The following is a 25,159-nucleotide window of genomic DNA, read 5'->3' on the forward strand; positions in this document are numbered from 1 at the left end:
TTCATTATTTTGAGCTGACTTTACTGTTAATGCACTTTTTGACCTTTAAAGTCTTCAGGCACAGTGACAGGTTCAATGCTGTGCATGCTTTTTGCTCAAGTGAGTAAGATAMAGTAGGAAGAATTTTCACTATTAAAAAGAGAAGAATTATATGGACTGTTTTGTAAAGCTTTTTTTAAATGTAAATCTGATCAGTGCATATATATTTTTGTGGTTCTAAAATATATTTACAAGTGTCAGATGCTGTACTGTATCACTGTAAATAGTAGTTTGGTGCTTGCAGGTCAGGAATGTTTTTTAATTCTGAGGGAGATGCAAACTTGTCAATGCTAAGTCAGAGTCTAGGCTAAGAGCCCTTTTGTGAGTGGTAGTGGTGAGTGTAGCTCTGCCTAATGAAAAGCTCTGATTCAGAGCCAGAGAACATAATCTCATCATCGATGGTGGATTTCATGACAGTTTATACATGACAGAGCAAAATGTGAAGTATATTCTGCCCAACAGTTGACACATTTTGACATATCTCATGGTAATAAGCAAAATGAAATGTAACATATCTTATTTGCTGTGAACATCACAGGGCCTTATGCTGACAAGGGTGACAGTCTCCCCCTGGCACTTGCGGAGCCCAGCCTCGCATTCAGTCATGGTCTGATGGCCAGGAGAGCCGCTAACTTCAGCACAGACCTGAATGCCTCCCTCCTCGCACTGCCCGTCCTCGCGGCAAACACAGCCCTTGGATGGAGCTAAGGAAAAGCAGAGGGGGAAAATCACTTAGGATGGGATCTGTTCACAAGGAGGCTCATTTATAGACTCATTTAATGGAAAACAGGCTAATGTATTTCTTGCAAAACTATAGGAGTAGTGGAGTGATTTGTGGAGAGCACTCTCCCTAGCCAGAAGTAACATTAACTGGTATTTGGGATCAATGGAAAAACTAGAAGTGCAACCAAGTGGTACTTTGGTGTCACAGGAATCCAGCAGAGCCAAAAGGGCTTCTCCAAGTTTGATAAGTTGTTTGCTTTTGTGGGAAAAGCTCTCTGAAGATGCTTGAGATATAGGTCTTGAATACATCTCTGATGCTACTGCTTCAGATCTGCTGGTACCAATTATTGTATCTATTGCTCCAGAGTCCAGATAACACGTGAGAGGTCTGTCCTTGGAAGTACAACAAACTCTGATCGAACTCTTATCATGCAAACACTTAAAACTTGTCTTTTTATTTACATACTGGCAGTTTGGCAAAGATCAAATACCTCAGTCCTGTGAATAAATAGTCACAGGTGTATCAATGGGAACAGCTAAATAATCAGATAAGAATAAAGTACCTATTTGAGATTAGTTTTTCATAACGATGTGCTTGTTTCAGTATTGCATGTTAACTTTTGCCAGAATTTGTCTCTGCTGAAGTTTCAACCAATTTTGATGACCTTTTGCTATTATTTTTACGTATTCAACCTGTTACACAAATTCCTATCAAATAATCTTTTTATTTTCAAAATATGATAATTGTGCCTCCAAATGGGGCACATCTGAAAACATAATTCACTCCTTTGTCTTTCCATTTCTGGCTACCCTCCATTAAAGGCAAAGTATGGGAGGAGGCTCAGGAAATTAGATCAGGGAATAGAAAAACTTCCATTGAAGACAGATTGCAAAAGATTGAGACTGTTTACTCTGAGGGAATATTTATTCACCATTGCTCATAATACGAGGAAACTGGGGATACACAATGAAGTACCGACCAAAGTGTCTTTTTTAGACAGTATAGAGCAAGGTATTTAATCCTGTGCCACAAAATATCCTTAGGGAAGATGCTCAGCAAGATTCAGGAAAGGATTTTATATTGCTGTAGGAAGGGAGGGCTTCCGCATTTATTGTGTGGAAAAAAAAATTAAAACAGGTAGTTAAAAAGAAAAAAGGGGCAGGAGAAGGGTTTCACCCCAAACTGCCAGATAAATACCAAATATGGTAGTCCACCTAAGAGAGACCAGTAATWAGGTTTTCCTATAGACAGTTTATTCTGCTACAACCTGCAGAGTTTTATTTTCCATGACTGGAGCTTTCAAACACAAATACTGGGATGATGGTTTGAACCAACTTGGTAGTTTGTTTGTCTGATGCTTCTGGGGGGATCAGGAGCTGCTTTGTAAGCGCAGAAATATGGTCAACATGTAAGTAGGGATAAAGATTTCATCTTGTTACTTACAGTTATGAAGAATGTCTTACCATCACATTTTTCCCATGGACGACATGATCCACAGGATTTTTCATCTGCCTGAGGTATTTTGCAGTTTTCTGCATTAGTAAGAGAGTATTTTCTGCCCATGCACTCCAATGCATGCATCTTGCACACAGTTAAAAGTACATTTYGCTTGGTTCTTTCGTCTGTAGCACAGACATCCATGGAAGGTCTGAAAACAAAAGGAGGAATAGCACAATTTAAATGTGCTTTTTCTTAGTACCTCTTAAAAAGAGCTGGGGAATTGGAAAATGTTCAGGGTCCCATTCTGCTTTTCCTGTTCATTGAAGTACCTCCTAAAAGGGCAGCAAGGGAACTCAGGACTTAGATGCATGAATAAATCAGATTTCTTCCTTTCCCACAGGAYGCAGCACCTCAGCAGAACCAGACTGTGTTCCCTTTTGAAGCTCAAGGATATTATTGAATATCTTGCTATTGACCTCAGTGACAATGAGATCTAGATATCATTACTTAATAGTTCAGACCTCCATTATTCTCTAATATAGTATACATCTATATGTGCATATAACAAATGGTTTTACATACATATAATGCTATGTCCACATTGGCATGTGTTTTATTATAATTACTTATTAATTGTAAGAGAGGAGACTATATCTTTATTCCCTCCTCTCCTTTAAAAGTTTCAGATTTTACCAAATAAAAAATTATGACGTAACATCAGACATGATAGAAATTTCTAGAAATAYAAATATAAAATCTTCATAGAAATTTTATCAAAACAATGCTCTGAGAGAGAGTTAAGAAGTGTTTTTTGGTATCATCTATAAATAAGGCACTCATGAAAAGTGCTGGCTCCATCTTCTGGGAATGATTATGTGCAAGATGATTCTGAAGCCTCTTAAGAATTGGATTTACAGAAATTTTAGACTATCTGTAGCTTAGAGCTGCTGGATTGTGAAAAAATAATAAACCTCCTTATACCTGAAAAAGGAGGTTTGAATGAGAACAAGCCTTTATAAAAGCACATAATATGAGGAATTAAATAGTGCACGTACGTCAGCAGATATCTTTTCTCTCTTTCACTTACCATACCAGGTGGGCAACTTTCACTGAAGCTAAAAAGCAGGAAATTCAACACAATGGAAATGATTTTAACTTTTTAAGATTATACCCTGGACCATAAATTTTAATATAGCACAGGCAAAAAACTCTAAAAAAAATAGATGCCACATTAATTAAACACGGTCAGAGGAAAGGGAGTAGTTTTGAAAAGATATTAAAACTCATTCCTTATTGTTGAGATAGTCTTTATCGGCTGGAGGCCAAGGGTTCGTCTATACTAATATACTAACTGTTCTCTGAACTATTACTTGCACAAGGGCAAGTTTCCACAGGAACCTGCTGGAATCCATACTGCTAACCTCTCTTTGCCCCCAGAGCACAGGGACCCAATCAAACTGCCTGCAGTCCTTGACCCCAGTAACTCCTGAACTGTGCCTGGAAAACATGTGCGAGTTGGCCCTTGCCAAAACTCTGCTAGGAAATGCTCTAGCAATTGAGCAGTGCCAATGCCCAGAAATGTTCTCTGTCTCTAATTGACAAGGAAAGACAAAGCCTAAGGCTTCATGTCATGAGGGACACATTACCCTGCAGCAGTCTCTTGTGGGGTTCTTGTGCCATCCCTGGAAGTTTCTAATGCTTGTTTCTTGAAAACTGGAAACACTAATGGTGGGTCTGAAACCAGTATCATTTCTGCATTCCCTATGAACTGTTCTGAGCTGTGGCTGCTGTTGAGAGTCACCATCCCAGCAAGGCAAAACAGGTTACTTCCACCACTCTTAGCGGGAGGACTGAAATCAGGTTACATGCTTCAGTCCTACAACCTCCACAGGCTAGTGGATAAGCCAGCTGATGATTTATTCTTCTGTTATTAGACATGATTTTTCAAGACAGAGTGAAAAGATGGCATCAGGCAACAACAGTGACTGTTCTCTATCTTCCTGCCATTTTGAAAGTAATTAAAAAATAGAAACAGGTAGCAGGCTGAAGTCTAAATGCACGACAATGTGTTTGACTTCCAAAGGTACCGCAATGTTAGAGGCTTCCTTAATATTGTGATGCCTCCACATCTATGTCACTTACATCAAAGAAACTATGATACAAAGGAGAGGTTGTTGCCTCATTTTAATGAGGCAGAGTAAGTCTTACTTAAAACATTTAGGTGTTTAAGGTTATAGGGAGTATTAGAGGGTTTTTTACCAATCTGGCCTTTATCTTCCTAAACCAGCAATGCAAGACTATGGCCTCAAATCCTAGGCAAGTGTCCAGTGAAACTACAAAACCTGAACTAAACTCACCAGTATTAATTATAAGATGTTTAAGGTGGGCTAATTTTGGCTTAGCACCAGAGTAACTATGTGTCTGATGCATGTATGTATTCTACTGCGAAGTTCTGCTACCACTAAATCATTTGCAAGGACTTCAATTTTCTTCCTCCTATCACAGTGGGAAAAGAAAAGCCTTGTCTGTTACCTTGGAGGTTTTAAACCTTTCAGCTTCTGTTGTGGTAAATCCGGTGAGATTTCATGTTTAAAGCTCACATCTACTATATTAGTGTCCTATAAAAGTTATCCCAGATATTTGACTGCTGAGCCCTTTGGACCATCTGGCTATTAGCACCAAGAGGTCTTGGATGTCTTCTTGTTACTTTCATTTATTATGAACATTATTTTTTCCCTCAAAGGTTAGCAAAGAACCTAGTGAGTGAATCAATGCCACGTTTGTCCTGCTTTACCTATTACAGAGGGTAGGCTTAGACCACTAAGTAAATAAAAAACAATAAACTGCCCTGCAAGTTATGAGGTGATAAAAGGTGACACGAGTGGTTTGAAGAGAATTGCTCTCTATAGACTGCTGTGTAAATAAGAGATTATATTATTTTACCTTTCATATCTCCCCAGTTTTTCAGCAGGGAAAAGAAATCTGCTTTATTTCACTAGCTTCCTTGGTTTAGCTTTGATGGCTTCTGTCCCAAGGGTCTCTGCTCTAACTCTTCCTCCATCTTCTAAATCTTAAAAATACTATTTTATCTTTTTTTCATCAGTTTCACAGATCAGGTGGAGCTGAAATTATTCCTTCACCTTCTGTCATCTAACCAAGTTCCATCACTGCTAATACCCACTGACAGCTCTGACAAGGCAGGTAAGCGACGACGAGGACATTGATTGAGTTGTAAAGCAAACAAAGCACTCTGCCTCCTTCTCATATGAGTAAAGCCTTCTAATCTGTCATGGATTGAACACTTAAGAAATTTAATTTGTCTTGAATAAAGTGAGAAAGTCGTTGCCAAATTCAGTCTGAACTTACCCACACTCATAGGGCAGCCTGCACACACATTGTGACTGCTGGACTTTCTCCCATGGCTGACATTTAGGCTCTGTCACTTCTGGTTCCACTCGGGGAACTGAAGTAGAATGCAGACAACACTATTAATGGTCAGAAAAGCAAAGCCTGTTAAAGGTCTACCCTGAATTCATCCTATCAGTTGATCTTAAAAGGCACTGGATTATATGACTGTGACATGAATCACGTCCTACAAGTTCATTAAAAGCATCTTTTTTCATGGAAGGAAGCTGCAGTATTAAAAAACTATAATAAGATTTTCAGAGTTACTGAGCAGTAATTGATCCCTGAGCCCAGAGCCAAGCAGAAGGAGACAGGTGCTGTGTTCAAGACTAAACTTCAATTCCAGTTCTGCAGTGACTGTCTGCGTCTGCCAAACTTAGCAGTGCTGAATCATATCTAGCAAATGTTGGCAGCAGCTTTATCAATAGGTTTCAGAGTTAATGGCTTCACTGCTGAGACTAGAAAATCTGAGAGCCCAAAGCCCTGGTGTAGAAACAGTGAATCTTAATGTCCATAATCACTGATGGTAACTGCAACTTCCAGCACATAGTCTTTAAGCTACTTTAAAAAACAAAAGCAACAATGCTTTTGGGGAATTTTCACAATTGCACATATTTTGTTATTTGGCTGCTGCATTATACTTTAAGCTTTGAAATAAAGTAGGTCTTTGCTAAATATTACTCTAGAGGTTTTTGTTAACAAGTAATAGCAAAACCTTGCTTAATCCATACAGATGTGTTTTCTGAGAAAGGTTTATCTTGATRTGTGTTAGATTAGGTGTCTCTGGTATTCTATTTAACTTGGAATTGAATATCCCCAAACATTGTTATGTTTTAAAAATAAATCTCCCTTACAGATTAAGACTTGCCAAGCAACAGGCAGAGATTGACAGAGAAAGAAAAAAATAGAACTGCAGAGCTCTGCAATACAAACAGCARGCATATCATTGTCTGCCTGCAAAGGGGAAATTTCCACCAAAAAACACCACAGTGTCTYCAGGTCTAGGGCTGCTGGTTGTGCCTCTCCTCTGAAACTGTTATCTGCCTGTTATCAACGCTATTACTAAGTAAACACATCTCACTGAAATATGGTGATATTACAGTAAGGCCAAATAGATGTGTGCCAATGTGTCTCTGTGTTTATATATATATATTCATTTTTATTTCATATTTCTCATCATTTTTAATTGTGTTCTTTCTGTTGTACTAGTTCCCATACAGCAAGAAACAAGTTGTTTCTAAAGATGGAAGCATTCAAGACTGCTTCTAGTCATTATATTATAGTTTGAATACGTGGTGTAACTAAAACTGATGAAAATGAGTTCCTAAGTCTAAGGAGCAAGGCAACGAGCAACAGTAGTTCTGTAGGACTACTGTTTTTGTATGCTAGCAACTACAAGCCATTTTATTTGCAGGTGTATTAATCCTTTTGGTTTTTTTTTTTTGTTTACAGGTGTATTATTCCTTCTGTTCACTGGGGAAGAGCAATAGCTGTTAGTTTTCTCCAATCACKGTTCTGAGAAGAGATATAAGAACATCTGGGATATTGGGTAAGGATGTGGCTGCCTGGAAGCAGCAAGCTCCTTGGATGCTGTGCATCACTAGCCAGCACTGCAAGAATACACAAGWGAAAGTCTTGTCTGCCCTCCACAGCTGGAAAATATGAATTGAGACTAAGCTGTTTTATGGTATAGCCTGCTTCTCTGTCTGATAGTGCCTGCTGCTATCAACCCAGAATTAAATAGCTGTTACCATGAGCTGGACAATCCATAACCCATGTCTTTCAGCTCCTGCAGTGTTACTACCAAATAAGCAAAAGGAGTCATCCAGCCCCAGCTCTTCTCTGCCCTAAGAGGTCTCGGTGCACTGAACTGGTTCCAGATGACTTTTGGAGAAGTCATGTCTCTGTGTGCAGTTCATATGGTGGTGGTTTTAAACTACATGGGGTAGGAAGTGGAGTGTATTTGGGAGTAGAATAGGCAGCATATATCCTAGACAATCTCTTAAAATAATGTTGGTGATAATGCTTAATATAAATATGACAGTGCGAAGCAACAAGCTRGAAGGCAAACTCAAGAAAAATGTCTTAAGGCATCTTGTTTGAATAGGTTGCAGAAGATGGTCGGTTTCCTTGRCCTATGCTGAAGCACAAATTCATGTCTTTTGTGCTTTGTGTTATTGATATGGCTATATCATATCAGCCATAATTGGCACATGAAAGAAAATTCTGAACAGCATTCAAGGGGCTGCAATGGCTTACCTGGTGTCTTGCACTGGATAGTTGCTAGGTCAGGAGACCACTTGAGACTGGGCTCGCACAAAATGGAGCCTGCCCCTTCTAAGTGCATGCCACGTGGACAGGACAGAGTCATTCTCTCACCAATCTCATAGAGAGATTTCCATGGCTCTCCTTGCAACCCTCCCTCCAACACAGGCAGGAGACAAGCGGTTTCTAAGGAATGAAGCATTTGAAATAGTCATGGTGAAGCAATGGATTGCAGAAGTTACATATTTTATCTTGCCTCAAATGGAAAAAAAAAAAAAAAAGAATGGAAATATGAGCTGTTTTTCCTCTAGAAATATAGCAATCATGTTAGCAAAGAACATTAACTCATTACCCCAGTCAAGTGTATGTGCAGTGCCAAGGACAGAGTGACAATATCTTCTCCTATTGCTTGCATATCTGGCCATAGCTTTGACAGAAATTCTATTTTCTTAAAACCTGTGGTTCTGTTAAGGGTTTGTGCTGGTAAATAGCATCCTAGTAAGGACAGATCGTACGTACAGGACCCTGAAGACTGTGTACCGATACACAGTCCCAGTGTTTGGGCTAGCATTTGTTGACAATAAATTCTGGTTGGATGGGGGAAAGCAGGGTGTTGAACAACAGCCCTGAAAACTCCCAAGTCTTGCTGATTGCACTCAAAGTTGTTCTAAAAATAAAACTTGAAGGAGAAAATACCCTAATGGTTACTAATAGGGTAGTGGGAAAGATTGAAGTTTATATCCAAGCTGTAAAACTTGTTCCTGGAGTTAAGCTGCTATGACGAGAATGTTGTTCGAGAGCTCTGTGGCTGCCAAGAGCTGCCTCTGGACCTTTCACTCCGTTTGGCCAGCAAGGGACACAGGCTCATCCCAGGGGCTCCTGGACACAGCCACAAGACTGAATTGTGAAATAAAATTTGTTCCCACAGAATGTAATTTCTCCCACACCCCAGGGTATGGTTCAGGGTCTTGAACAAGGTGCTTCTTATATGGAGTATTAATCAGGGGTAACATAATGTATGAGAACAGTTTATGCTGCAATTTGCTACCATTTAGAACGATTATGGAGAACTACAGAGAAWCTCAGTCCTAATGTAAACATGAGAAAATTGCTGCTCCCCTGACAGAGATTATAGGATTTACTGATCATCAGTCTTTGCGATTTTGGCTTATATGCCAATGGGTACAAACCTTGTTCTAAATATAATAAAACTCTTTCACATATAATATACAGGTTTGACCAGGCATGCTGGGCTTTTGTTTCACTTCTAATATCCTTTCTATCCAGAAGATATGGAAATTTTTCTCTTTCAACATAACAATATCTGATTCAAAGAAAATAAAGTCAATTTAAACCTGATTCAGCCTAAGGAAGTGGGAAAATACAGATGTGTATTTCTTTCCTCCTTATTGTTAGAAATCAGACATGGAGAAAAGTCTCACTAGAATTCAGGAATTAAGTTATATTTCATAATTACATCAGTTAGACATACTCTGGCAGTATCTGTCTCCAGCTTGCCACTGTAAATTACTGCCACACTTGGCAGCAGGATCACCAACAAGAGAATATCCATCTTTGCAAGTGTAAACGATGCTTTTCCCAACAGGGTATAGATTTTCAGCATTCTGAAATAAAAGTTATAGGAGGAAATTGAATATATGATCTCGGAACAAGCAGCATTGTTAAACTCCTTTTGATCTTGGGGCGTGATCTTRTGATGCAATAGTTTAGGACTGTTTAGTGTGAAGTATTTGTGTCATTCTACAAGGAGCTGGCRGGAGTGTCTGGAAGATAGTGGACAATGTGTTCGAAATAGAAAAGATGCCCCCCCAAAAAGTTCGTAGAATATAGAAGATTCTGGCTAACTGAGCAAATGAGGTGTTTGACAGTGATGTATAGCGTAAATAGATCAGTGCTGTTATGCCAGCATATAAACTGACTGCCAATATGGCTGTTATTAAACATTAGTGGAATTAAGTTCTTGAACAAATTTCCAGCGGTAATACTGGAGAATATACAGTTTTGCTAATTCTTAGGATGGCACGCTCTACGCTTATGCATGGTTAATGTGACAGGATTACTTAGAAGAGTTGACCTTGAAGACACAGACCTGTTCTCATTTTATGTCCCTCTCTGTTCAAAGGCTAGAAGAAAATCCACAGATTGCAAATATTCCACAGTTTGTGAACTAAGTATATCAACATAGAATCATAGAATCATAGAATGCCRAAGGTTGGAAGGGACCTCAGAGGTCATCTAGTCCAACCCCCCTGCTCACGCAGGGTCAGCTAGAGCACGTGGCACAGGGCTGTGTCCAAGCAGGTTTTAAAGATCTCCAAAGAAGGAGACTCCACAACCTCTCTGGGCAGCCTGTTCCAGTGCTTTGTCACCCTCACAGTGAAGAAATGCTTCCTTAAGTTCCTGTGGAACTTCCGATGCTTCAGTTTGAAGCCATTTCCTCTAGTCCTATCCCTGCCCACCACTGAAAAGAGGCCGCCCCCCTCCTCCTCACTGCCTCCCTTGAGGTATTTATGCACGCTGATCAGGTCCCCCCTCAGCCTCCTCTTCTCCAGGCTGAACAGACCCAGCTCCCTCAGCCTTTGCTCATAGGGCAGATGTTCCAGGCCTCTGATCATCCTGGTAGCCCTGCGCTGGACTCTCTCCAGCAGCTCCACATCACTCTTGCACTGGGGAGCCCAGAACATGGGAGAGAGACATTGACTAAAAAAGTCATGAGAAAATTTTGGATTATGTCTCAAGCTCAGTTGTGCAGAAATAACTAGTGGATTCTTAACTAATCCTTATATTTATTTTATTGACTGGGACAACTCTAGATAGCCTTACAGCATAGAGAAGGCATAATCCATACTTTGAGAAATTTAGTCTCCCTTGCTAAATAGACCCAATTTATAACACAGTCAGAAAAATAAGTTGCCTCGTCATAGTTCCACCAGGGAACAAGAAATTACAATGGTGAGTCATAGGATGAAAAGTCAAAGGTCCTAAAATCTGTTTATAATTTTGTTATGGATTTGCTGAATGACCTTGGACAGTTCACTCTTTCTGCTCTGTTTCTCTCTGTTTTTCCATACTTTAGTTTGTAATATGTGTGACACAGAAATGTTTTGACTCTGTGTACAGGTCAGGGCAGGATTTGTTATAAGTCCTGTGGTGCAGAAAAGCAAAGATTTTAGTTTGTTAGTGTGTGCATGTTTCATGTGTAAAATCTTGACTAACTTCTTGTAAACTTAAGCGAGGAGGACAATGCTGAGAAAGATGCTATACAGARGTTTTGATACTGAACTTACCAATACTAAATATATAAAAAGAAATACGCATTTTCATGTGACCCTCTCTATTAACTTAAGCTGCGACACTATAGGTAGGATTAGGGCAGATAAAAAAGAATAGAAATAACTTACTTGAACAAATCCATTTTCCAAGAGAGGAGGAGGTGAACAGAATTCTGTAGGCCTTATAGATATATCAAAGCAGTGTGGTTCAATCAAGCTATAAAAGAAACAAAAGTACTACTAATTTTAAATTTTAGTCACTCTTCCTTCCAAAATAGCATATTTCTCAATGAAGTTCATTTTCATGGGACCATTACATGTCCCATTTACATCACAAATGCGTTAAAACCTGGCATCACCAAAATATTTGAAAAAGAGATTTTAAAGAGAATGGTGTCAATTTTACCAACTTTTATCCTATATTCTTGTCGTGTCAGATTCAGTTCCTGAGCTGCATTTTATTTGAACTTAAATATAAAAACTAGAAGGTCAGTCAGTAACATTCTTCTGCTAAAATATATGAACTGCTTTGAATTAAATTTTCAAATTATTTGTGTAATAAGTGATCCAAAAGCTTCTTCTCTGCTTACCGAAAATGTTGCAGCTCCTCATCTTCACAGGATCTGCTTTCATGCTGTTCTCCTATGCAAGCCTTGCCACCACCTCGTGGTGAGGGGTTGTTGCAAACTCGACTCCTTGATTTCCTCCCCCCTGAACAAGAACTCCAGGAAGACCAGCAGCTCCAGTGTCCATCAACAACACCTATGTAACATTTGAGACTATTTCACTTCAAGGATTTTTCTTCTAAACAAGGAAAGTACTATTCAAAGTGAGGTCAAAAACTATGACCTTACAAAGACTTCCACATTGTAATGATCCCTGTTCCCTTTCCCATCCTGCCCAACCTCACAAAGACATCTCTAAGTTTGTCTTTCTGATTTCAGTGAGGCTTTACCTTCTGGACACATGTATAAGTCATAGTATTAAGGGTTGAGCTGATCCCCAATTCAACCAATCAATTCCCTTTCCTAAATTTTGTGTCTAAGGGGACACCAGTCATGTGTGACTTGCGTATTTGAAGAATCTGCACATTTTCTCAATCTTCTGGCTTCTGCAATTCCTTATGGCAATTTCCCAGCTCAAAACTTGGCTCACTTTGCTCCTGAACTGATGCAGGCATCTGATGTTGCCTGATGCTACACTTGTGCAGCAAGTCCACGGCACTCAGAATTAATTGTGAACGTGTTTGCACCCTACTATGGCAGCAGTGATTTTGACCCATTATTAAATTCCCCTACTTGTGGGTAGATCGGGACAGAATCATTTGTGAGAACTAAAGAATACCTGTTCTTTCAGAGTATGCATTTATTTATGGTGGGGTACACTATGAGTGGTATTATCCACTATATTTAATAATGATAAAAACAGTTCTTTGTRAAGTACTCTGTATACAGGCTAAGCAGAGACAACTGCTGTCTGCTGCTCATTCGTTCTGTGCAGAGAATAAACAGACTTTGGAAACAGGACAGTACACTTATTACTTTTAAACTCTCACAAGCTTAAACAAGGGCTGACCTGGCTGATCTTGCACAAGAGTTCCCAGCTCACAAGCTGCTCCGAAGGTGTAAGGCTTGCAGTAACACACGCACTGAGTTCCTTCCACGGCTGGCTCACCACCGTTCTGGCAAGGACGACATTTGCAGGGATCGTTTTCAGCCATGTATTCTTCAATGGCTTGTTTTAGGTAATGCTTTTTGACTGAGGAGCAGGGTACTTCCTTTACCAGCTCATACAATGGCATTAGCTACACACAGAAGAAAAAGAATCTACATTAAAAGCTATATTAAGGACTGAACAGTTTATCAACACATTTTGTCATGTAATATAATTTGTGAATTATATTCCTGAGCATGCATCTTGAAAGATGCCCTAACTAGTTTGTTAGCTAGCTAGCTAAAATCTTAAGTTAGTTTTCAACATTAGCTTTTTTTCTGCAAAGTCAGCTCTTAAAGTTACTGGCAACTTACTGTGTTTAAACACATTTGAGATAACAGCAGGTTACAGCTGAACTTTAAATGTACTATTACACAGTCCACCAATGTGCAATAAAYGGTCATTACCAAGTTATTTCCAATCTAAAAAGCTAGACATTTGCATAAGCTATTATGTCATTTCWTTAAGCAGTGATTAAAGACAGCAGTAAGCAAAAATATTTTTCATTCCTATGGCAGATTTTATATTTTACGTTCTCACATTTAATTTAAAACTCCCTGATGGAACTCTACTGCCTTTATGCTATRCTTCAACATCTCAGCAGTTCCCAAAGGGGACTTGGACAAATGCTCTTGTGCCAGCATTCAGATGTCTGGCTGCCAGAATACCCAGTTATGACAAACTGGCACACACTTAGAAAAGAGAGAGGTACAAAAGGGCTGCATAGAGGTCAACAGTCTGTGTGGAAGACACAAGGACTTATCAACATTTAATTCAAAATTGGGCTATTTGAAATCTAACTTCTTTCCAGTGCTAAGCTGATCCTCAGTTCTTAAGCAGTACTCCACTAAGTCACCAAAGGTTTGTTAGACCTGCAGGTATCTATCAGTAAGAGGTGAGATTTGTAATACAGCCAGCTACATCCTAGARTATTCTTCCTGTGAATTCTTTTTGCTTTTATTAAATGATCTAAATATCAAATGATTGCCGACAACAGCCTGATTAATCACCATCTATAATTGAATCACTTCTCCCCTTGAGTAATCCCATCTGCTCATCTCTGTTTCAAGAAAATAGCCTTACCTTTTGTTTAATTACCCTCGGATAGTTTGTCACTGATCCAGCCCAAAAAGAATATCTTTGACTGTTCCCAGCAGGATTATTCAGCTCTAGATAGCTAAGGCCAGCAACAGCACCTGGGCTTCCTCCTTCTATGTAATTGTTTCCTTTAATCTTATTGCCACTACTTCCTGTAGGTTCAGGAAGAGAAATACAGAAAATAGGAGCTTTGGTATACTTACAAATGGGAATAGAACCAAAAACTATACTAGCAAAAACTATACTAGCAAGTAGTGAGACAACACATCAATGCAGAATGCAATTATGAGATTACTTTGTCCTCAGTAGTAATATTGTGTCAAATCTTGCAGCGCTATTTCCTAAAAAAAGAAAAATATTGGCTTAGATAAAAATGCAGTGCAGAGAAGACAAAAAGAGTGGAATGCAGCTGAAAATTCTGCAACATCTGCAAAGATTTATTCCTTTCGGTCACAGAAAATAACTGCACAAACAGCTCAACGCCAAATTTGCTTATAACATACACCTCCACATACACCTGCAGACCAGCCCTGTTGTTTAAGAGGCCCCGGGTACAGTGATGAAAATGGGTTCTACAGTCCTAGACAAATCAAGCCTGCTTGYTTGCATCAAGAAGTCCCACATGTACAGCACATAAACAATATCCATTTTATCAACTGTATTAACATCTCTAGCTGTAAAGTGTCTGCAAAATATTAGCTGTTGGGAAAGTATTAGCACTGGTTGGGTCTTGGAATGCTTTTTAAACTGGTCGCTCAGTGTCTGGATTTCACCTGTAAAAATACAGTTCAGCAAAGCTACCACCACCTGCTCCTCATTTTGCCAGTTCTTTAAGAAGAGGTGAAAGCTGGATGYATGGAAACTGTTCAAGATACCACTGAACGTTTACCCGAGGAAGCCTGTAGTATTTCATCCAGTTTAGAACATTCTGTTTTCTTCTTCTTTACAATGAGTGCGTTCCAGCCTGATGTGGTACACTTGTACATGTCGGTAAGGCTCAGACCTGCAGAAAACAGATCCATTAATAATATTGTATATTGACAGTTAGTGTACATTTTAAATCAATCTCTCAGTTTCCCATTGACTTGAAAGGGCTTGAAAGGGACTTGAAAGAAAACTACCACYTTTTCTGCTAGAATTAGGAGGCAGCTAAAAAAGCAGGTCTTTGAGGGAGGTCCACATGAGGCCAAAGCCTGTGGATGGAGGCCAAGACCGAAGTTCTATCTGGCAAAAGTTTCTCTTCCTCTCACCCCTTTTCTCAGCAATCCCTAATCCTACAGCACTGTTTAACACTGAGTATCCCTATGTCTCGCTTTGATGTTTGCTTCATTTGTGATTTATTCTGCTCTTTACAGTTTTACTTAACCTCCATCTCCAAATAAATTTTAAACTTTAATATTATTTGACATTCAAGCTARTGTTAGAATTCAAGTGCAGCCTGATTGGGGTCTTGAACTACAACTATCAAACTCTTACTTGATTTTAGATACTACCTTGGAGAACATGCAAAGAGATATGTATCTTTTTTGTTTTTTTTTTCTTTTTTTTCCACTTTATTTCCTGTAACAAATGCTCTAGAAAGCTCTACCTTCGGCCTTCATTTTGTCTGTATCCATTTTAAAAATAACTTTGTAATGTCCTCCTAGGGATCCAGAGTGCAAAAAATGAGTCCCAAAATGTTCAATAAATCTTYGGTAGGTGTTGTAATCATAGACCACAGGGAGGTTGGCAAGTTCCTTCCAGAACGGTTCCGCAAGAGTGAGAAAGTCTGGGCGGTTGTTAATAAACTGAGCGACTTCCACACTGTTCTCAATGACCATCAGCTGCTGACTCTGATGGGAGGAAAATAAAAGTGCCTTGAATCAGCCATGCAGCCATTTCACTGCGAGTCAGAAGATATATATGTTTTATTAGCTACTGACCAACAGTATTAGTATTAGTATCAGTATCTATATTATTAGTTGTGTCTAAGCAACCAAGTGAATGTGAAAAAAATATTCTGAAGATGTGAATTTCATTTTTGGCTTTCATTTGTAGCTGCTGCATCATCTTTCTTTTCTTCCTGTGTGCCAGAAAACTAGCCTAATTCAAATGAATAGTGAAAATCATCACTCTTCACTAATATCATGAAATCACTACTGGTGGTTTCCAGCATTGGCAACAGAGCAGTGCTAAAGAATGAAGAAATTTGCTTTGCACCCTCATTTCTGTAAGAGAGACTTCTTTCCTTTTTTTTTTTTTTTTTNTTTTTTTTTTTTTTTTTTTTTTTTTTTTTTTTTTTTGCTATGGTGCTTTAGCCATTTTCAGTATGTTTAGAGGAAATCTTAACTCGTATATAATACCTGCACAGGAATGGTCCACTAAATTTCTCAATATTGCTATGGAACTTTGTTATGAAAAAAACATAATATACATCATTGTTAATGTGGTAACACAAGTTTGCCTTCTGCCAGCTTGGAGAACACCAAATACATGCATTTGTTACTTGCTTTTATTTACTGTAAGATACAGGATTTACCTCTTAATTGAACATTATTCTCAAATTGCTTTTAATCCTTATTTTTCAGTAAGGCCAAGGCAAAGGTATAATAAGCACTGCTGGTTACTGACTGCATAAGAAACTGGCTATCTTTCTTAATATCCTGCTAGGGGGAAATTAAATAATTCTGTGATTATAACTAATTTTATTGTATAGAACTCCAAGATACTGGCAAAGGTATTCTTAAGAAGTGCATTAAACTGTTAGAAAAAAAAAAAGAAAAAAAAATCAGTTATGAGATGTTAATGTTTTACTTTCTCAAATAAGGAAAAGCAGCTAGCAAATAAATAAATTAGTAATAAGGATGTAAAATGGAAAAGCAACAATAGCAACAAATTCCGGTTAAGCTAGACTAGCAATGCATTTGTAAAGGTTTAATGGGATTTTTTGTTTWCGGACTTTGTACCAAAAATATCTGGATAAAATAAATATTCACATGTTACTATGAAAGTACAATCAAAAMATCATAACCGGAACATTTATACAAAATACTAAGTAACACCGATAGTCTAAACATACCTTTTGATTGCTTTGAAGATTTTTATTCTGTGAAAATCTGTGTCCATGGTTTGATTGTTCATAACTCTCTGTGTGCTTCATGTAAGACCAGCTACTGTTGAAAAACTCATAACTAAATTCATTCTGAATTTTAACCTAGAAGATTAAAGATAAAATTCTATATAAATAGCTTTGTGGAAGATGTTAAAAAGAATAACATAGAGCAGATCCACTACTTTCTAATACGAAAAAAAAATGTGGATACATCTTCAGGCTATATTCATTTGAAATAATACATAAACACTAAAACAAGTGAACACTGCAAGAATCAATTGTCTGAAAAGAGTATTACTTGTATGTATATATGTATAAAGTATCTATATACTTGTGCTTATAAAGTAATATGATGCATTAAGGATTATTTAGCATGCTTTTGATAAGGGAGAAAGAACAAAATCTCTTAGGCGTATGACTTGAAATCAGAAGTAAATACATGTCTCTGCAAGGCCTCCATGAACCACCCCAAAGCCTTGTGCACAAAAAAGTCTTAAGGTGATTCAGGTTGCAACTTAAGCTAAGCAGGGGGTCTTGGTATTCACTTTTACTGTGAGAGAAGTAAAAATGACATCTGGAAAATTAATATTCTTTTCCCTTTCTTTATCAACATACTGACAAGTTAGTATTTTAAAATAATAAAATGCCATCTTCTCTGGACATGAATGACACAACTTTAGCATGTGGTGGCATATGAAAACTTCATTGCACGGAAACTTTTTGCTGCTGTTATTTGTTTGCTATTTATTCAGGAGATGGCTACCTTCAATGGCTTAGGATCCTTCTCTCAGTTCATAGTGGAAGGGCTGCAAGTGGAATGAACAGACTGGATGGAAGGTATAGGCTTCATTCATCTATGTTTCAAGTAACCTCCTTGTCAAGAGACCTTACCTGTGTTACTTCACTATACCTGTTTTAATCAAGACTCTAAAGGTGGAGTTAATGGAAACGTACTTGGAATGTATAAGCAAGAACACTCTCACTCAGCCTGTAGTAATCTTTCCTGTCGCCACTGAACACCTTTCTGCATTGTCCTCCAAAGCTTCTTGTGTGAATCACTCTTCCCCTAGTCTCACCAGTAATGGCATCAAAGCTACGAGAAGAAAACCATGAAAYACACTTAAGGCTAAGGCATTTAGCTAGCAAACTTTTGAGTAGGAGCTAAAAAATGTGCAGAAATTACCCTGTTCCTGTAAGGTCTGAATTTGGAGGTGTTTTGTCACTATCACATACAGTCCTCTTCTCTTCACATTGATCTTCATCAGCACCATCTTCCTCACAGTCCTGATCTCCATTGCACACAAGAGACCTGCTAATACACTGACCTAAATCAAAATAACAATGCACATGGATAGAAGAWTTTTTTCATCTATTGAAAAATAAATCACCTAATGTAAAAAAACCACAAACAAACAAAAAACCCCCCACAGTTATTACCACATTAATTAGCTCATTCAATCCCATAGTTCCCAGAAGAGCTTGCAAAACAACAGTAGATGTAGACATAAATAAATAAGTGCATATATRCAGTTGAGGGAACCATAGTCATTCAAGGCTTATAATATATATTAAGAAACTTGTTGGCTTCTGAATTTATTTCTTGTTTCTCCTGAATTTTCATCCTTTGATCATATCCTGTGTGACTGTGATTGTCTATCTGACAGCCCCRAAACATGTTTATCCTATAATAAACATGAGATAAATATCTACCTGTTGACGTAATGTGCTGTTTTGTCATGAAAACAGAAGCGGTTTAGATGCTAGCATTGTTCTAGGAAATCTTAGCTTTCATCATGTAAGTGATGTCCAAAATGTTTGGATATATCCTAAAACATAGCTTTGGAGAATTACATCTAAAGTTTCATTCTTTAATTACTCTCTCATAATGAAAAAAGTGTGTATATATATATATTAATCTGGAGCAAATTTGTGAGGTAGAATGATTTAAGGAGACTCACAGAACTACAAAATGTTATTTGTAAAGCTCTGGAAAAGACACAAATGAAATTAAAAACATGCATAGCCAAGGAAGAACAAAAGGAAACTTACTGTTGAATCAAAGCTTGCTGTAGATTAAGGGTTCTGGCAATTGCCCATTGACCAAATTTCAAGCACCACAAGGTTTTCTTAATTTTAAGGAGTAGAAAACAACAAAAAAAATTCTTGATGATACCTGAAAAACACCTGAACCTATCATCACAGCCATCCTCTGTTGGGCATCCCCGTGTCGGAGTGCATTGCCTTGTTTCAAAGGCATCCCCAGAGCAGGGATTTCCCCCAAACTGGCCATAAACGGCTATTGTCCGTCTCCGAATCTGAATATAAATCAAAAGAAAACTTAGAAAATATGAGAAAATTCAAAGCAGAAATAGTATACTGCTGTCAAAATACTCTTCTCTATAAGGAGATGAAACATTCACTGATTTTTTTCTGAGGACAACCATACTTCATACTACCCTAGTTGGGCAACAGACACAATTTAATAGAAATTGAATAGAAATAGAAATAGAAATATTATATCTCATGATCTTCATTCTCAGCCCTAAACTTGGCTATTTTGTTGAGAAGTCTACTCTGAAAAGAGTAAGCTGTTAACAAATTTCCACTTTGTTTTATATTTTAAATAGGACATATCATGAAAGTAGCATATCATGCTTAATATGCTAAAATCTTTCAACATAAACAATATCCTAAAGGAAAATGTTAATGACTGACAATACAYGAGCTACTTCTTGTTTCTAAAAAGATTCTAGTACATTCTCAGTTCAGATCTTTAATTTGGATTAATTCCTTCCTAATTCATGCAATATCAATGGAAACAAGATGGAAAGTCAAAAGCAAAAATAACTTCAACATGAATAGAGCTGAAGTGTAAAAACCATCAACTTGTTTTTATTGYGGACAATATTTGCAGCTAAGCTTTCTCTTCTTGGCAGCTTACTCCTCTAATGAATAATCAATAGAGGTGGTACAAATCAATTACTGGCAGCTGAGAAATTGTCTTAGTTTATAGAACAGTTTCATAGAGCTTTTTGGAATTATAACCAAAGAAACACACTGCACTAATTATTTCATAATATGGATATCATAGCTTTGGAAGGAACATAGAAAGGGGAGCGTGGAGACATTCCCTTCTCTAGAGCTCAGTAACCTTCTCATTCTACTAAGAAAAGTGTTTTGCTTATTCTTTTCCYCCATTTCATCATCATCCCAAAACAGCCTCTTGTGAATTTTTATATCAAACACTATTGGGCTGTAGACAGAAATCAACCAATTGAGATTTAAAAGATACAGTGGTTCCCTAATTACTGGAATATGCTTGTGAAGTCATGACTGCGGAAAAAAAAATGTGTCTGTATCTACCTGTTTTTTAGTACAGCCATCACACTCGGACCAAGGGCCAAAAGCATTCCAGCGGCAATGGACTGCATGGGAAGGGCTGCTCCAGGAGTGTTTTTTGTCATTATGAAGGGTAAAATAAAATAAAATAATAAAAAAAAAGAAATTGGTCAGGGATTTGAAATCATACACTTTAGTGTGAAGCTTTCTGAAACAGCAAAGCTAATGTTCAATAAAAATACAGTGCATGATCAGACACCCTCTTAAACCACTGAGATTTGCTTTTCAAATGTAAAAATAATGAGAGTGATTCCCAGTTGTGCTTTCCAGGCACTAATCAACAGAAGAAACCAGGCCCATTCCCTGCCTCCTGAAACTCCATGGGAGTGTGTGTGCCAGAGACCATCCCACAGCGGCTCTCATGCAGTGCGTTGGGACTCATGGGACTCATGAGACTCTCCTGTCTTGCTTGTTGTGGATGGAGCTGATGGACACTGTAATTCCTCACTCTTGTCACCACTCATGGCAGTGGCAGCGCCAACACAGGCTGGTGTCAGAAGAATATGTTTTCTTCCAAAAAAACATATTTAAAGATCCCACTATGACCCATGTCAAAACATACCTAAAGAAACTTCTAAGGCCTGCCCTGCACCAGGAGAAATTGTCTGGTAAACTATACATACTCAGTCTTCACAATATAGTTTTCTAAATAAATAATCACCTGGAAAAAATGGGAATGAAACCTGAAACCTCCAGCAAGAGAAAAATCCCCAGCACCTGAAAAAGAGAAGCAAAAGCTTACTTTGTTTTTCTGCTTCTTCTTGTAGATGTTCTAAAAGCAGCTGTTCTTACTTCCTGCAGTCTTTAGGATAGACAGCTTACCAAAAAAAAAAAAAAAAAAATGGACAGGGAGTCTGGCTAATAAGGTCTAACTGCTCAGCTGCTTTCTGCTCCTGGGTTTTAGTTTTCTTTCCTCTTGTAATACTGACCAATCATATTTTCAGATGAATGTTTCTCTCTATAATTTAATATTTCATGGCACTTGATGCATTTACTTCATCAGTACAATTTAAGTAATTGTCTTACCTTCATGACAGATGAAATACTCAGATATCCAGCAATTACTGAGGAAAATGCACTTCCACTCAATTCAGCAGCTGAAGAAGTCAGTCAGTCTGTCTGCTTTTGTATGTCTCCTCTTACTCTGCCTYGCTATTATGCTTTTCATCCCCACAAAAGGCTAAATATTGCAGAGAAATTTTTATCTTAACCCCATCTAATCTCCTTCAGGGACCCAGTCTGCTGGAATTGCTTGATGTTTTTAAGACATGTAAATCAAGGCTTGGCAAGGCTGACTGGGACTGGGAAGCTGTGGGAAACATTTACTGGAAGAACATTCCTTTTTGCTTATCTTCTGTGTCACAGTTTTTTCCCTCTGAACAAAACTTTTCTGAGATCTTAACCTAGAGCTAGTGCCCCTTACCCTACACCAGAGGTCACTCCCTGGTTTCAATGGGAAGAGTTGCTCTAGATTCAAGTTGGTGTTGCCAAATTTAAATTCTGCTCACAGATCTTCATTCTGCACTTCTGCAGTTGTGCATCAATTTTCACAYTGAAAATCAATTAGCCTAAGGAGCTGAATGCAAGTTTATCATGTGGTCCTTTTCCAGATCTGATTCATCACAGTAGCACCACTAAAATGTCACATTTTGATGTGGAAAGTCACATGGGAGAAGTTCCATTAAGGAGAGCCTGGATGAAACCCTCATGGTAAAGCAGCTCTGCTCTCTGAAAACTGTTCAATCATCATCGGTGTCGGTACAATTTTGCATAGTTCTCAGAAAACTAGACATTTATATCAGAGTAGTGACTTTAAAATGCTGCATTCTGACCTGCTTTGTTGAAGAAGTTGACAAGATCTTGGGTCATGTTACTCCGTCCACACCAGGATACTGTGTTCATTCCCCAGGAGCTGTCAACCCCAGCGCTAACTTAGTTAAGGTAGAGTTTCTTGTGGGATTTTTCAGGTTTAGTGACTAGGAACCTCTCTGATAAAATGATTCATTCTTGTATCATTTGTGTACATATGTTCCTGCTTTTGACTGAAATCCTATGATACTATTCAGTTTGATGCCTGATTAATATGATCTTGTTAGTGGTCATTTGCCTGTTTAAGAAAGGATTAAAACCAAATTAGGCCCTCTAATAGGCCCAGAATGAGTAAAGAATTCATATGGGAACTCAGGAGAATATTTTATCTTTCTAGACATATGTGTTGATTTTGCAGCTGTCTGTTTTAATAGCTTAGATAGCAATTTAAGTTTGTGTAAGTACATCATTAGCTATAATAACTCCCAAGGTAAGAATATGCTATAATTTACAGACAAACATGGAAAAAAATGCAAGAAAGGCTGAATACACATAGCAAAGAATAACTGTATGTTGTGCATCTGCCTTTAGTAAAGCCACTGATAGTAACTGTACCTTATTAAAATAAATTAATATTGAGGGAATGTGTTCTTGCAAGAAGTATGACAAGAAGACAAAACTCTAGTTTTTCATATTTGTCATTTTAGTACTTGTATCTCTCCTAGGACTGMAGTTCCATGGCTCCTGTGGTGCTTCACACAGATGACTGGGCTTTTTTAGAAGYTTAGAATAGCTGCCCTTCAGTCTCCTCTGCACCAGCATGACTGTGAATAGCTGCTGCTTCTTTCATCTCACAGCACAGCTTCAGTAACTCCTTTTCTATGTAGCACTTAGGGCTGGGACCATTATAATTTCTTACTTTTGCATGGTTTTGAAACRTAAGTCTATTTACAGTTGCATGACAATCTATTTACACCATATCTTTGCAGTTAGCATGACTTCTACCACACATATAATTATAAGTASCCTGCTTGAGCTCTCCAATTACTTCCCCAGCTTACAATGAAGTAAGGGAGAAAGTATGACTTAAAAAGAAGATAGGGCTGATTTTTTTTACTCTTGGTGAAAAGGGTAATAATTCCTGCTCTAGTATCCCCTTTGCAATAAAAAATGCTTTATTATAGAAACCAAGCATTTTTACTGTCTGCTCAGAAATTAATCCTCTTTAGACTCAGCAAGAAAGTTTTAGGGAGTAAGAGATGAGTAGCTTGAGGAAGACACAAAAATTGAGCCATAAGGCAAGGCTTTTCTTGTCTGCATGCAGTCTTTCACTTGCTGGGCTAATGATACCCTGCTTGGTCTGGAGACAGCATGAAATGCTATTGTCTGTATTTTGCTTCTCAGTAAGGTCAGCCAGAATGTACTTATATCAATGCTATTTCCTAGAGACTTCCAGTCTTTTATAGAATTGATGCTAAGGTTACTCAATACTTTATCAGGCAAGACTTGCCTCTTTATTGTCCAAGCTCATTATCCAATACAGCCCTAAAGACAGTCTGTGTGGCGTGATTGCTGCAAATGCAAACTCCTCTGAGCAGAGAAGAAACAATCTTGTCATTATAGTTTTAAATTTTGAAAYGGACTTGGAGAATTTTGTGGATTTGTTTCTGTTTGCTGATACCATCTAACTTTTTAGGGTGATTTTAATTGCCTATTTTGCTGTTAATGTAGTTGTCACATTTTGAGGGATGTATCTCTATGAAAAACATCCCATAGCATTTACACTGTGTTAACTGTAATGCAAATAATTCTCTCTCAAGGGACCTCATGGAGCAATGAGGTCCTTAGATATTGGTGCTGAAAAACTGTGCAAAACAAACACGGGCTAYGAGAATTCTAGTTGGAATGAAATGGTTTGGAAAAGAAAAGTTAGTGCTTTTGTAATTAAAAGTGCAAGGAGATTTAGTAGTATAATTAATACATCAAATCTCTCTAGAGCATAGACATTCCGGGCTGCATGTGCACAAAGGTTATCACTGGACAAATAAATCATTATTATTCTTTCCAGTAAGATTCTGGTCTTGTGATCTTCACATGATGAACTGGTTTAGCAGGAAACTGGAAAACTSTCCCCAAATGGTGAGTTACTTCTGCTGTTTTCCACTCTTCCCTGCCTTCACTTTCAACCTGCACTGTTTCAACCTCAACTCCTGCACATCCAGTGCTGACTTCGAGTTTCGAATTTCCTAGCACCTGCTTCCAAGAAGCAGCAGCAGCAGCCATTGTGTTTTTATGCAAGGTTCAAACCACCTGCCTTTGGAAATGACTATCTAAAGAATGGATAGCAGGTATTGGWGAGATTTTCAGCAGTGTTTATCACGGAGGGTTAGGAACAGGGTTAGGTCCACTCTGAAACCATCTCAACCTAAAAAATCCTGCATAGAAATTCACAGAAGTACAAATTCAGCACCAGCTGTGCTGAGTGCTCACTTGCTGTGTGTATAGCAGAAGTACAGTGTCAATAAGATACCACCATGCTCACACAGACCCATGCAGGAATACAGAGGTGTGAATTTTTATACATACAAAATAAATGTTCTTCACAAATCAGARCACTAGGCTGATTTTTAAACACTTTACATAAGACAGGAAAAGTCACAAGAAGCAGACTAATGTGGAATGATTGGCTTTAAATACAATAAATAAATATTTAATTAGTGAAAAAATGTAATTAAATACATTTATATTTAAAGCCAATGACACAAGACCATACATAGTGCATAAAGGGGTGTATCAGAGACTAAGCCATATTGAGAATTGTGGAGTCTGTTCATATCAGCTAGTTCTCAGAGAAAGAAAATGTAAACTTTTCACACACAACCA

The 25,159-nt window shown here is 38.1% G+C and overlaps 1 protein-coding gene across 1 annotated transcript; it reads right to left on the reverse strand.

The window, feature by feature from the left end:
* Window positions 1-224: 224 nt before the first annotated feature.
* C7 (complement C7) lies at window positions 225-21,649 on the reverse strand. Its single transcript, XM_026038787.1, has 18 exons — window positions 21,494-21,649; window positions 21,129-21,184; window positions 20,432-20,507; window positions 19,242-19,383; window positions 18,252-18,393; window positions 18,023-18,161; window positions 17,036-17,170; window positions 15,566-15,809; window positions 14,867-14,980; window positions 13,963-14,129; window positions 12,742-12,970; window positions 11,757-11,928; window positions 11,296-11,383; window positions 9,366-9,498; window positions 7,868-8,059; window positions 5,570-5,666; window positions 2,227-2,411; window positions 225-743 (listed from the first exon to the last, which is right to left on the reverse strand). The coding sequence occupies exons 1-18, from the start codon at window positions 21,497-21,499 to the stop codon at window positions 556-558; spliced, it is 2,505 nt and encodes an 834-aa protein (XP_025894572.1). The 5' UTR covers window positions 21,500-21,649; the 3' UTR covers window positions 225-555.
* Between the last annotated feature and the right edge of the window lie 3,510 nt (window positions 21,650-25,159).

Source organism: Nothoprocta perdicaria, unplaced genomic scaffold, assembly GCF_003342845.1.
Source record: "Nothoprocta perdicaria isolate Ctin4 unplaced genomic scaffold, notPer1 scaffold_1, whole genome shotgun sequence".
NCBI classification, from domain to species: Eukaryota; Metazoa; Chordata; class Aves; order Tinamiformes; family Tinamidae; genus Nothoprocta; species Nothoprocta perdicaria.